General features: G+C 37.6%; 2 protein-coding genes across 4 annotated transcripts in view; both read right to left on the bottom strand.

The window, feature by feature from the left end:
* Window positions 1-1,681, bottom strand: part of abca3b (ATP-binding cassette, sub-family A (ABC1), member 3b) — a 30,997-nt gene extending 29,316 nt beyond the window's left edge. For both annotated transcript variants that reach the window (XM_072692936.1, XM_072692937.1), the window contains exons 1-2: window positions 1,439-1,681; window positions 88-164 (exon numbers count right to left, since the gene is read on the bottom strand). In XM_072692936.1, coding sequence (XP_072549037.1) covers window positions 88-141 — 54 coding nt within the window. In that variant the 5' untranslated portion in view covers window positions 142-164; window positions 1,439-1,681. The remainder of the gene's footprint in view (window positions 1-87; window positions 165-1,438) is intronic.
* Window positions 1,682-2,225: 544 nt separating this feature from the next.
* On the bottom strand, window positions 2,226-13,535 carry ccnf (cyclin F). 2 transcript variants are annotated; one of them, XM_072693619.1, is made up of 17 exons: window positions 13,382-13,535; window positions 11,988-12,142; window positions 11,721-11,827; window positions 11,531-11,598; window positions 11,148-11,344; window positions 10,764-10,817; window positions 10,353-10,457; window positions 10,147-10,224; window positions 9,485-9,642; window positions 9,227-9,391; window positions 8,821-8,944; window positions 8,087-8,267; window positions 7,001-7,088; window positions 5,773-5,872; window positions 4,425-4,558; window positions 4,007-4,179; window positions 2,226-3,665 (listed from the first exon to the last, which is right to left on the bottom strand). In XM_072693619.1, exons 1-17 carry the CDS (start codon window positions 13,440-13,442, stop codon window positions 3,214-3,216), a joined length of 2,400 nt encoding a protein of 799 aa, XP_072549720.1. In that variant the 5' UTR covers window positions 13,443-13,535; the 3' UTR covers window positions 2,226-3,213. The 2 variants fall into 2 exon arrangements, with proteins under 2 accessions (XP_072549720.1, XP_072549721.1); XM_072693620.1 differs by having other exon boundaries at window positions 3,519-3,645.
* Between the last annotated feature and the right edge of the window lie 621 nt (window positions 13,536-14,156).

Below are 14,156 nucleotides of genomic sequence, written 5' to 3'. Positions count from 1 at the left end.
ATTCGTTCACAAAGCCTGGATTGCGGCTCTGACAGCTTGTTGTTCAGTAACAAGAACAAAAATGGTTTTAAGAAAAGGAGCACTCACTTGCTGAAGGTAGTTCTTCCAGAGAAGCAATCCAAACTGCCGCAGCACAGCCATTCTGGTAACCACAGCTTTACAATCTGAAAAGACAAAGAGAGGTGTAGTGTAGTCACAGGAACAGCATGGTAAAGTACCATGGCCGGAGCTATGGCTATAGCTATAATTGTGCAAATGTTACATGTCACTACATTGAGTGAGAATTGAAAACACTAAATGAAAATGTGTGTGGAAAACTTAAGCTCTTTAACAGATTAATTTCATGTCAAATTACTACCACCACCTCAACACAAATCTAAGGATAAGAATAAGACAATGTAAATCCACAAACGTTATTTAATTTATTAACCAGGAAAAACATTTTTCCAGAGTCTTGATTAAATAAAAGCATCTTATTACATACTGGCACACATATTTCAGTAACATTTATAAGGCTGTGTAAACAGCAGAAGTTTTAGACCTCACATCTGAATGTGTTCACTTTGCGCAGACAAATTAAATTGTCAGTGTATTCATTCAAGCACTATAATGTATGACGTGTCAAAAAATGACCCCAATAAAAAGCTGCTGAGAAACGTTATTCAAAACATTTAATAAACATTTAAAAATCATTAAAAGGTTCCTGGTCATCTAGTATAGTTTCTAGAGATTATTATGGTCCCAGAGGTAACATGGGGTTTTAGGCACACGTAATGTTTTTCTAGTGAGACCTACATATGTTCTACAGAAAACCTTTGGGCCAATCCATATCTTTTTGTTTTTCAAATGTGGATCGCCCCCCCCCCCAATTAAATTCGTCAGACAAAAAACCGCTGGCTCAGTGATGCCATTACATTATACATTTGTATTCTGTGTTAAGCTAACAGAAGGTAGTACTGCATAAAGCTTCGTATGCACTCTTTTGTAAAAGACCGGTTTAAAAGAGTTAAGCCTTCAGCAACACTGCATAGAAACGAGAACGTGTCCATTTCCTTCTGAGAAACAAAATACTAAAGATCAGCTCGAATAACTGATATCACAAAGACTATTGTTCCATTGCTGTAAACTTCATCAAATAAAGCCACGTTGTGAAACAACTCAAACTGATTTCATTGTCCTCAATTTTCCACACAAATTCGCCTTTCGTTTTTTGTTGACGCTCGTCAGGTCTCCTGTATTTGATGACTAATACAGGAGGAGAAATCCGCGGCCCTCGATTGGACAAACCAATCGTCCATCAGCGCTTTTGTCTCTTATAAAAGCAAAGCTAAAAACAAAATGGACATTGATCTGCGGCAGTGATACGTTTGCTTTGTCGTGAATTATTCATTTAACAAACATGAAATGAGTTTCGGGGCCAAACAAAGTAAGCGCTTACCTTAAAACAGAGACAATCTGGCAGGCGAACGTCATGAGCTGTCCTCCTAGTCGGCGTAACAAAAATCCTCCCCTTTAGGACCAAGACGTTGGATAAACGTAGCCTACATCGGTTTAATACGGGATGCTTCTGTTTAAGCAATTTTAAGAAATGCTACATCGAATTTATTACAGGAAACGGCAGGTACGGGACATATGACATTGCACCAAGCGGCCGTGCAGTCCAGCCATTGTGCGAATACACTGGTCAACAAACCAGATCACGTGACTGCTTCCCATCATCACGTGACAATACATTCCCATGAGTCAAACCCTTTTAAACTGGTTTGGGAGGTTCAAACAGCCACGACGTGTTCGTTTCAGGAAGAATATTCCAGAGAATACAATTGCAATAAGTGTAAATAAAAGTAAGACGTTTTTCGAAAAAGGTTACCTTAATGATTCTTCTACAGAACAAGTATTCAATCACCTATTGCAGTATTTTATTACTTTAGATACTCAGCATAACTATTTGTTTCAAGTAGTGGCTTTTCAGTTTCCATCCCTTTACAGATATACATGTGAAACATTAAAGTCTGGACTTCTTAAAAGAAAATACAGTACTTTCAAGATTCATCTAGTAATAATTTAATGCTTAGTGTTGACTTCCGTTTCAAAAACAGGTACATTTCTACCTGCAAAGCACTGAATAAACTCAAACATACTTGATTGCACAAGCAAACGTCACAAGACGCTAGAAACACTTTTCCAGCGCTGGGTTTATATTTATAAAAAAAAAAAAAAAAAAAAAAAAAAAAAAAAAAGTGCTTTCATTTGAGGTGATCAAGAAACGGCACATCCAACATCACACATTAAACTAAACTTGTTGCAACACAGTTGGCTTCCATTAGTCCATTTCAAGTGTCTTAAAATGTTACAGTACAAAAAAAAAAAAAAAGTTATTCGGTCAACATTTCAGTCAGCCACACTTGAGAATAGTGACAAATGTTAGCAATGTTTCAGAAAAGGACCTTTGGCATCAAAGACACAGAAATCCAGAGAGCATCAAAAATATAGAAAACCAGACATACAAAGACATGTTATAATTTACTTTTCAATACACCTCAATATATTCTAGTCGTCTTTTAAACAAACAAAAAGAAAAGCCCACAAATACATCAGTGCCCTAAAAGTTATTGAACCAGTTACATTTTGGCAGTAAATACACAGTATGGAGCATTTTTATGCATTTTATGGCAATTTTTTTTAAGAAGGTAAAAAAGGGAGTTATGCAAATATACACAATGTAAATGTATAAAATAACTTCTGAGACAGTCCTTGAGCTTCTCTGGTGGGCATGATGTGAAAAAAAGATGAAGTCTGTAAATTTGGCACAGGTCTCATACAGAAAATGAGGCACATGAGAAGACAAGAGTTCCAGTGGTTTGAGTCTTGAAGATTTGTCAATGCTTAAAGCCGCAGTTATTCAACACAGCACTACACAGGAAATATTCAAGTATGATCGTCATTTCTTTTCTCCTTCTTTCCCTTTTCCTGAAGGAACACAAAGCTACAAAATGATTAAAAGCTGGTGCAGGTCAATTAGCCCATTTACATAATGCTAAATGACCTTCTGTTAATTGCCTTTTTTCATTACAAGTAACGTCCATTTTGACAACTATTCCTTAAAAGTTTGTAGTAAATAATATGGAAAAGGGGCTAAAACACTGGTTCCAAGAGGCACAGCAATGACCGAGGCAGCCCTGGCAATGCTCACAATCATGATCACTGAATCCATTAGCTGAGAAATGACGCATTAGTGACACTAATCTCTTCCTCCTCCATTTCAATTTCTTCACCACTATGAGCTGCTATGTTCTTTCTTTTTACTTGCCTATAGGCTGAGTCACAGGGCCTCTGCATGGGCACCAGAAGATGGAAGCCAGGTGAGGCGGATGCCGAAGCTGACACCAGGTTAATGGGAGAGAGGGAGCATGGCACCAGGGTCGAAACAGTTGAGGTAGAGGGGCTGCTGCTTTGGACAGAAGAGTAGCCAGAGCTGTGGAGGTCAATGCAGAGTGACTGTTTCGAGGATGTTGTAGGCTGACGAAAACAGGGTTTGCTGCGACTGCTACCTCCAGAGGTCTCATCAGTGGCGAGGGCTTCTGCTTCGCTCATACTATCGTCACTTGTGAGAGCACGGCAGTGCATCTCTGTGGAGTGATGCAGCTTGAAAGCAAGGACTGACGCTATAAACAGAGTATTCCATTCCATGAGATGAACAAGTGACTTTCAATGCAGAGTATATTCCAACAAGAAATACAGAGAACAGATTACAAGAGATAAAATGTAAGGTCTTGTAAGCCATATATTAGGTAAAAGAGCAAAATAAGAGGGCACTGTCAACTGTGTTCATGTGCTCACTAGTGTAGGTGTGGGCACTGCACAGATGGGTTAAGGCAGAAGTTGAGTTCCATCCAACAAATGGTCAATGTGGTCCATAATTGAGAACTTCCATAATTACTATATGCATTCAAATGTTATTCAAAAGATCAGTAACTAAATTTGTGAAACACTTTTATTCACTTACTCTCAACATCTTTTTCTCCTTCACTTTCTTGGTCACCTTCATAGCCTGAGCAGGAAGCATCTAGACTCCAGTCCATGATGTCTCCCAGAAGGGTCTCTTCCTGAGTAGAAAGTTCAGCTGTTGGCGTGGCCACAAAGCTGCCTCGGTGGGCCTGCAGGCTATCCTCTCGCCTCCTAAATTGAGAGTGAGGAAATATTTTAGAACTTGACAGTGACCAAAAAAAAAAAAAAAAAAAAAAAAAAAAAAAAAGTTATTCAGGTACAAAGACCCAAATAAAAAGGAGATCTGCATTATTTAAAAAACACACCATACTATACAAATTACATAGGTGCAACATGGAACACAAAAAAATAAAACCCAGTACAGGACAGACTTAGATGACATTAGACTATAGACAAATACAATAAGTACAATATACCTCTTGCTGTTGCTACACGGAGAAGATAGAAAGGTATGGATGTCGGTTGAATGACCACTGGCATTGGGAGGCTCAATTTGGGGTTCTACCTCTGGAACCTGCAATACCTGGCACAGCTCTTTGAACTCTAATACCTGGAAATCACAAAAAAAGTCAACCTGTATGAATGTTTTACACAACAGACAAGATTGTAGTAAGATCTTAAAACACCTTTACATCATATTCAAAAGTGAAGGGGGGGGGGGGGGGGGAGTAAAAAAGACCCACCACATCTTTTGTTGTTTAACCTTGGGGTTTAAATGTAATAAAACAAGATCCAAAGGCCTTTGGTGCTGCATATGTCTTTTGTTTTAGGCAAAGAGTTTGTATGTCATTTGCATGCAGTTCATTTCTTTATACGACTGCATCAGTCAATTACATGGTGTCAATGGTTTATAGTTAGGATGTCCAATCTTATTGACCAAGAGCCAGAGGGGTTTTCATTCCAAATAAGGAGAAATCACACCTGACTCCACATTTGCCCTCTACGGACAACTGGACACTCCTGGTTTGGAACAACCAGCGTCTTGTATTAGTGGTCATGAACAACATGCGTATATGTGTACATGTGTATAAATCACAGGGTGTAGCTTTTTCCACCCTACATTCTAGAGAGATCTGAATCAATCAGAATCAAATTGTGTAGCTCATTTCATACCCAAGCAACTACATATAATTACATTTATATTTTGATACCACAAAGCATTGATATATATATATATATATATTTTTTTATTATTATTTCTCATTTTTATTTTTTTATATCAGCTTTTGAAACATCAGAAATCTTACATTTTAGATGACTTTCATAAGGTTCCTAGTTTTCTTCCTCAAATTGAACTTGACCGGTCTGTTTACTGCCTTTTCTTGATTACATTATAAAACAGAGAAAACTGCTTCCTGAAAACAATTAGCTATCCTCAGTCTTTTCCTGCTCGTGGGAATCAAATGATACTCGGAAGAATCTAAAAGGAGTTTTTTTTTATTAAAAAAAAAAAAAAAAAAAAAAAAAACACCATTCGAAAATTACATATAAAATTTACAAAATATTTTATGTATTTTCATATTATTATTTTTTTTTAAACCACATGCATCATTTTTTAACCATGTCAGCTGCCTAATTAAAAAGCTAATTAAGGTCTGCCCTTGCCCATTTATTGTAAATAACTCCTATAGGGACATGATATGGCCCAAGGTAAATAATGCTAATTACATAACCCACATGAGACAAAACAATGACAAATTACCTTTTTCCTGCATAGCTAGAGTCTCACAGTTAGTTTTGAAATGTAGAAGGAATAATACTCACTGGCTCTTTGCTAATCTGTTGGTACACATCACTTTCAAACCTCTGCTTAACACCAATTAAGGAGACATGTCTGTAGTCTTTGGGAGCATCTTGACTGAAGCTGCCAAAAGAGTGAAAGGAAGAAAGTGAATAACAAAGTTGTTCATTTAATATTTTGACTCATGATAATCAACTAAAATTACTTCATCTTTTATTCTGTCTGGAGCAACAGCAATTAATTCAAGTAACTGGTTAACTCAGTTACTAAAATATCAATACATAAAAAAATCCCAGAATATATACATGTTCCAAGTGTCACAGGGGGTTGGGAGCAAGTAATGAGTTTGATTGGAAGGTTTAAACTAAGTACTTTAGGACTCCTGGTCAGTTGTGTCTGAAAATTCAGACATTTTGGAAAAACATTAAAGAAAAGTTGGGGGTGGGGGGTACCGTCCGTTCTTGTTGAAGGAGATATCCAACATGTTTACCATTGAGCAGTACAGAATGCATATTTTTTGATGGTTGCAAGAAGACTAATAATTAGACCCCCCCCACACACACACACCCCATTTTATATCCATTAAGCAGTGGTTATGATGTAGCACATAACCACCCAACCACAAATCAAGACTACTGATTTTTATAAGATGATTAGTTTCATTACTGTTCACAAAATCTACCATTTGCACAGCACTGGTAGTTGTGCCAAATTCTAAAAAGTTGCTCCTTGTTCTAGGCACAATTCTGGCAACTCCACTCCCATTCGTTTATGTTAACCCCCACCTTACACCATGCAGGAAGCATGCCATTTGATGTGCTTTAAACAACATTCCCAAATTAATGTATTCTTTCATACAGTCCATCCAAGCAATAGAATAAATGATTTTAGAGTGCTGAGGGGAGAGCACCATCTACCCACCCAGAAAGCACAGCCAATTGTAATTTTAAATAAGCACAGCCAATTGTAACTTTTCTCCAGATGCTAGAGTGTTAAAGGAGAGTGCAACCAAGCAGCAGCCTAGTGTGTGCATATTTAAAAAAATAAAATAAACCACACAGTATTCAGAAAAAGCAGCACAGAATTGAGAGTAAAGAAAAATGAATCACTAATTTAATACTTTTTTTGTTTGAATTAAATTAATTACGCACTTAACTACAAATACAACACAAAACCCACAGGAGTGTGAAGATTTAAAAGACACACTCATCAAAAGTGAACGCATCTACAACTACTAACATCAGAACTTACCATTTTATATAAAGCAGCAAAGCACAGGGCACTAGTTCCTGCTTAGAAAAGCCAGTGTTCTCCACCAACTGGTTTGACCAAACAGGAGCTGTAGAGAAACAGGCAGAGTATGAAAATAATTAGGTACATCTCAGCTGCTTGGATGTGCTACCGTGAGACTGCAGACTATGCAACCTGAATCATAAAACATTCAATCATTGTTCTGCATTGTAACATCCCACACCTGGGGAATCTGACTAGGGCTACAACTAACAACCATTTCTGTAATTATGAACTCAGTTCATAAGAACTATAATTAATCTGAAAGACTAGATTAGAATGTTTGTGCACAGAATTTAGATATTAGCCCCCTCTATAAAGGATACAAACCGGATCAGAATTAATGTAAATATTTTAATTACAGATTAATGTTGTTGGATTTTAGCCATGTTTATATATTAAAAAAAGTTAGCACATTACTGAAAGAAAATAACATCCTTGATTAGCTCTACATTTTGCTTAAATTTAATCATTTTGCACAGCTCACCTGTAATGTGGCAAAAGTTGAATGCAAGCTAATAAGGACTATTTAGTACAATTACAAATGTGCAACACTGAGTTGTCCCTCCTACTTCCATTACAACTGTCCGTTCGCAGCAAAGTCAGCACATTTTTTTGGTTTCTTTAAATACACAGTTCTCTTTACACCATATCCTTCCCCATTAAGTACATCACTATAAAACATGATCAGGCCTGACACCTTAGGATCCCCTTTTTGCTCCACCACTGTGGAGGTGCCATTACCCAAACCAAAAACAACCACCACATTCCACAATATATATATAAAAAAAATAAATAAACCAAGATAAACCTCTGTGTACATATTTAAAAATCAAGCAGTGCAATTTAGGCAAGATGTAATAAGCTGATAATTAATAATTGAAATGTTCATCATAAATACCAAATTACCAAAATACCATCAAAATACCAAATCAAACTTTATACTCAGCATTAACAGGCTCAGACCAGACTGGTGGCAAGAAACAAGACTGTGACATCCTAATACAAATGTGATGCACAACAAAAACAATTCTTCCTCAACCTTACCATAATTGTGCAATGCTCTGGTGAGTAGCAGGATGGCACAGGCAAGGTGAGCAGGCCCAGGTACAGTGAGGGGAGAGCAGAGCAGAGCGAGCTCACAGATGTAGCTAAAAAGATGAGCACTCCGACATTCCATGGGGAGGAGGGTCTGTAGCACCTCACCATAGTCCAGCAGAGTGGGAACCTGAGAGGCAAAAAGCATACATTACTTATACTAATCTGCTGAAACAATATGCTTCATATTTTGGCTTGGCCAGGCCAAACGGTGAACTGGTAGGCATTACACACCTAGTAATAGCACTAATACATAATTCTAATATTAATAAAATAATAATCAAATGTTGATCCACTCAGTCATTTTATTTTTTAAAAGCTAATTGGAGCATTTAAGAATTTCAATTAAATCAGCAAATCTTGCCTAGGCTAAACTTGAACACTACCCCACTGTTACACAGGTGAGGTCTAAATTCTAAAAAGGAGTTTGTGTGAACAGAAGGTGGTCTGAGATTACCAGTGCTAAATAAGACTGGAAAGAAAAAGCGTGCCCTTTAGAGTATATTTACATTACAAATACATGTAATTGGTGAGTACCTTTTCAGGTTCACTCCAACAGAGCTCAGGCCAGGTAATGCAAAATTAACTATATATGAAGGACACCCTTCCATACGAAACAGCAGTGTTCTTTTCTGTGTTTGAAAGGTCATTTTGACATTTGACTTTTACATAAGACTACTCACTCTTATCTTCCCATCCAGCACAGAGATGACCTCCCCCATCATCCTGACCAAGTCCTCATACTGATAGGTGTTATCAGTAAGCCACACAGCCTCTCTGATGGTCAGAATGTCTTTACTAATATACCTGAGGGAAAGGGGGGGTGGATTAAATAATTAACACGTCATTAAACATTTGTCTGTCAAACCTTTAGTACCATAGACCACCTATAAGACCACATGATTGTGTTATCCACTTTTAAAAAGGGCATATGTGCCCTAACAAGCACGCATTCCTTTGATCAGCAATCTCTTTCTTAGAAAACACAACAATCATGAATAATAGACAGGAAAATCTTCAGGGCCACATCCACTGATTAAGTAATAACTACATTTACTCAAATTGGGAGGAAACCCCAAAGTGTCTCACCTTGTGCAAATAACCATGCAGGCAATGCCCAGAAGCTGCAGCCTAGTCTTCGCTACCGAACAGCGGGACAGATAGCGGTCCACACAACCAACAGTCACATGCAGTGCCAGACTAGAGAAATCCTTCATAGTGGTCACTTCCACCAACCAGTCCACCAATATGTACCTTAACAGAATGATAGGGAGGGGAGTCAAATTAAACAGCTCCAAGTTAGAACACAAAACTAAAAATGTAACATGCTGATTATTTTGAAGATACCTCATGGTGTCGTTAATGCCTTGAGTGTGTAGGTCATTGTTTTGCATTGTTCGCACAGGGGATGGGCTAGAGCGAAAGATCTGTGCTACCAAGTCAGCACATGCCCGGGGCTCCATACCCAGGGGATTTCCACTGGCACACGACTTTGCTAAAGACAGCTAAAAGACCAAACCAGAGAGTAATACTTAAGTTCAAATGAAATCATCTGCATACGAGACATCAAGCCCTGAATGTGACTGTCAGGCTTTTAGAATTGTAATGCAAGAAATCTTAGTGAGTAGAACCACCCTCAGCATGCCATAAGCTTAAGCAAGCACACTACGCCAATTAGAATCCTTGGGAAGAGACACGTAACAGCCAAAAGCAAAATAAATAAATAAAGTAAAACATACATTGACATTTTTACTGTTAAACCAGTTACCATTTAAATAATCAAAATAAAAAAATAAAACTGAGGAAGAAGACATAGATAAATGCCCCTTTATAAATAAGAATAACGGTTCTCACATTTAGATCATTTTAAAAGTACTGCCTAAATAGCAAGTTAAAATCAACACTAAGAATAGCTAGTCATTTGACTACTAGCGTGAACCCGATATAAAACATTGATTTAAGCAAAAACAAACATTTACACCAAAAGTAAAACAGAAAAAGAAACACACCTGAGCTTCCCAGCAACCCTTGGCTGCATAGTCCCTGAGAGTTCTTACACACTGAAGATATCTACCGGGGTCACTCATCTGTAGGAAGCAAAAAAGACAGCAGTTAGGCCTACTTTTACACAACAGAAAAGATTATTTAAAAAAAAAAAATAAATAAATAAATAAAAAATAAAAGTTACTGATGCAAGCTCATAGGAGCCTCTTACTGATGCACTGCGATTCTGTTCCCAGAGCAAATACGAGCTTTGCACAGTGCCACAATTTGAGGATTCCTCCAAAATTCTGAGAGCCTCTGCATGCCTTTCCTCGTCCTTAAAAGGAACACAAATTAAAATATGCAAAGTGAAACACACGGCACGCAACTGTCAAAAATAAATAATACTTTTTTTTTTTTTTTTTTTTTAAATCATATGAATAACCCATTAAAACAAACAGCATTTGTCTAATGGTCACTAGCAGAGGGAAGAGAGTCTCATTGTGTTTTGGTGTGCCAATTGCTTGTTATTTATTGTAAGTTACTTTAGTTCTTTTGTCAGGCTTTTTAACGGTCATTTAAAGCTTGGCTGTTACTCCACCCCCCACTCAGAATCTTAACCCCTCTAGCAGAGAGTACTCACATCAAACAGCTGAAGAACTCTAGCCAGGCAATGCAGCAATGATCCTCTTCTCTCCTACAAAATAAGAGTAAAAGACTGGACCTCAAGATAAAGTTCACACAACAGATATTACTTTCACTTTACGAAAGATTTAAATGTATAATATTTCCAATATTTTTTATAGTATAACCTTTCACTTCTAGGATATGGGCTGTTCATTTAGCTTCTTTAATCATAAGCCCCTTAAAGAAGTGGACTAATTCCTAGTATTCACCAATGACTTTTGTTAAACTTCAAAGTAACATGGCTATAATATACATTAAACAGGATGTCAGCATGGGTTTGTGGTGAGATGTCAAAACCATGCATGTACTGGTAATGTGATTACAGTAGGTGTATCTTTACCAAGTTGGTATCACACTCTGCTTTCAGATGGTCATACACCACTGCCTTGCAGCAGCTTCCAGAAAGAGACCAAGGAGGCCGGATGAAAACCCAGATGAAGGGGTCAGCCACAGTGGAGCGCAAGCTCTCTGCCAAGCTGAAGAATCGAGCAGCCATCTTACCACAAAGATCAGCACGGCCCTCATCACTAAGTAAAGCTGGAATTAAAGAATGACAGTCTTTAAAATACTTCGCTCAAATGCTCTAAATATGGCCAAGTGAACAAAAGGAGAGAAAATCAGCTAAATCCTTACAGGTCACAAGCACAACCAAATAAATTACAACTAAAGTAGGGACACAGACCAAAAAAAAAAAAAAAAAAAAAAAAAAAAAAAAAAACTTACGTCCTTCGTTGTACAAGTATGCAATTCCCAGCTTCACTGCAGCCTCAAAGTTTCCTTTCTCTGCAGCTCTAATAATAATAATAATAATAATAATAATAATAATACAACAACATGTTTAGAAAGATCATAAAAATTCCAGTAAAAAAAAATAAAAATACTGGCATGCTATTTTACATAATTAGCAGCATACTTCTCAAAAAGCCAGACAGTATCTGGAGCTGGCCAACGATCCTTAAAGCTGACACGTGCCCAGACGCTTGCGTTATTGTCGATGATATCACACAGTTGAGAGTGCACCTACAAGAACAAAGTAACTCCAATCAAATCAAATAATAAATATATCCTGAGAATTGAGGGTCTTCACTAATTATACAGATGTCACAACAATCTTTCACAGCACTGTGTTCGACTCATCAATCCTGGTCTAGCCAAAACCTAGCTTCATGACTCCACTCACAGCTCGGACAGCCAGCAGATCCTCAGCAGAGAGGCATTGTAGAACACACAGGAGCACCTCTTCAGGAAGGGACAGAAGTGTCAGTGATCGCACCTGCTTTCGGACCCGTTTCCGCGCAGGCAGAGAAAAACATTTAAGGCACCGACAGTGAAGCACTAGAAATGAGAAAAATATATTTATACGCATGTGAACATTTTACATTCTTCCTCAAACCTGATTAGCATTATCTAAAATGTCTGTGGCTTTTAATATTTACAGCAGTTGCAAGCTGCCAAGAAAGTCCAGGACAAGAAAAGAATTTATGCTTAAAGAAACCTGACCCAACACACTGGATAAAGAAAAAACTGGACATTGGTATATCTAATCATCCCTTCTGCAGTATATAGGTGACATACATTTTTACAATGATGTCGTATCAGTCAATAATTTGTTATTAATTCAGTATGGTCCCTAGACAGCTAAACAATGGCTTTTATATATACACACACACACACACACACACACACACAATGTCAACTAGCTGAGGTGTCAATATGTGTGTTGCTGTCGAAGATTGATTAACTTGTATACCACAAAAAAAAAAAACAGGTGAACCATTAACAAACTCAAGCCTTACTTCCAGGCCGAAGTTCAGATAACCAAACCGCAGCATATTTTAGACATGGAATCCAAATCATTGCAAGAGACCTGTTTGGATATGGTAGCGAAAGAGCCCAGCCAGCAACAGCAAACTAGCTAACTAACGTTAGACGGATACAGTAAGATTAATCAAGGCTTCTTTTAAAAGCCTAAGGATACAAACGGTAGACACAATGGCTCGATACAGCATGAAATTCACTTGAATAACAAAAAGGACAACTGTGTTTCAACGTTTGAAGAAACAGCGCCTAAATGTCCCTCCTCACTGCTCGTTTGCTAGCTGCATTCATAAGAGCGGCTCACTGGCTTACCTAACGTAGCACTTGCCTTTTTTTATTTGAGAACACGTAAAGTGACAAACATTAGCTAGATAGCTAACTTAAAACGTTTTGCACTTAAAAACAAGCAGGTAGCTATACATCATTTGTAACACAGTCGCCATAAACCACCAACAGTTAAATGAAGAAAGTGAGCTAGTTAGCTAGCTAACGTTACACTGGTAGAGAGATGCATATTAGCTGGCTAACTCTTGAGTATGTACTAACTAGTTCAATTAAACTAGCTAGCTAGCTAACTAACTTCCAGCATAAATTCAGACACTCTAACAAACTTCGTATACACGACCAAGAGTTAATATGAGCACCCATTAATGGCGAAAATATGAAACCTAGCTAGCTAATTCATACTGTAAACTAAAACTTAATTAGCTAGCTAGCTAGCAACCTGGCTAACTACTGCCAGGTAAACCTACTTACCGCCCGCTTTCATTTCAAGGGAAGATCGGCCCGGTTGGTGACTAGTCCCCAAAACTAGCATATGCTGAAAGCTTTTTTGACAACACTTAAATTATATATTTTTAAACTGTTATTGTTTGCAAGTCCGTACGAACTAGTAGAACTGGACCGCAAATTAATTTCAAGCACACAGCTTGAGTTGCAGACCCTGCCCAAATCGTTTAGCACCGCCCGCGCGCACCAGTTTAAACATCAACTTCAGGAGTTCATTGGCTGAAAAAATGGACACGCCCCTCGACTACCCTCGCTGTTGATTTGCGCAGACGTACAAGTCGCCATACAATTGGTGCATTTCTAGTATACTTAAATCAACCCATCTGATTGGACAAAATGATGCTATTTCGAAATGAGCGTTTCGATTGTTTTTGCTATTGGTTAATACAGTCTAAGGTATTCTTTTTTTGTCACAGTTTAGCTATGGGACTATCCAAAACTGAGAATCTTTTTAATAAATGCACCAGGAGACCCTAATAAAATAAACTTAAATAATCATCTTTTTAGTTTGTTTTGTGATTTGGAACGTCGTTGAATGTATTTCTTTTTAAATCTTTTTTTTTAGGGTTCAGTTTAGTAGGTACTTATGAATCAAAATATTTTTGATATAGCCTAATAGAAGTACAGTAAAGTCCTAGATAGAACCATTAATCATTGAGTCATATATCATTTAATTAATACAGATTTAATGTAATAATTAAAAACAGATGTCTTGAAAGGTGAACACATTTTATTCTTGGAT

Source organism: Salminus brasiliensis, chromosome 12 (assembly GCF_030463535.1).
Source record: "Salminus brasiliensis chromosome 12, fSalBra1.hap2, whole genome shotgun sequence".
Taxonomy (NCBI): domain Eukaryota; kingdom Metazoa; phylum Chordata; class Actinopteri; order Characiformes; family Bryconidae; genus Salminus; species Salminus brasiliensis.
Note: the sequence above shows the minus strand (reverse complement) of the source record. Positions and strands in the feature narration are given on the sequence as shown.

Excerpts from the sequence above, each read along its gene's own strand:
- ccnf (XM_072693619.1), bottom strand. The coding sequence starts at position 13,442 with ATGCTAGTTTTGGGGACTAGTCACCAACCGGGCCGATCTTCCCTTGAA. Across the intron at positions 5,873-7,000 it reads TTGCTGCTTTATATAAAATG|CTTCAGTCAAGATGCTCCCA; the intron begins GTAAGTTCTGAT and ends CTCTTTTGGCAG. Across the intron at positions 4,180-4,424 it reads CCGTGTAGCAACAGCAAGAG|GAGGCGAGAGGATAGCCTGC; the intron begins GTATATTGTACT and ends CTCTCAATTTAG.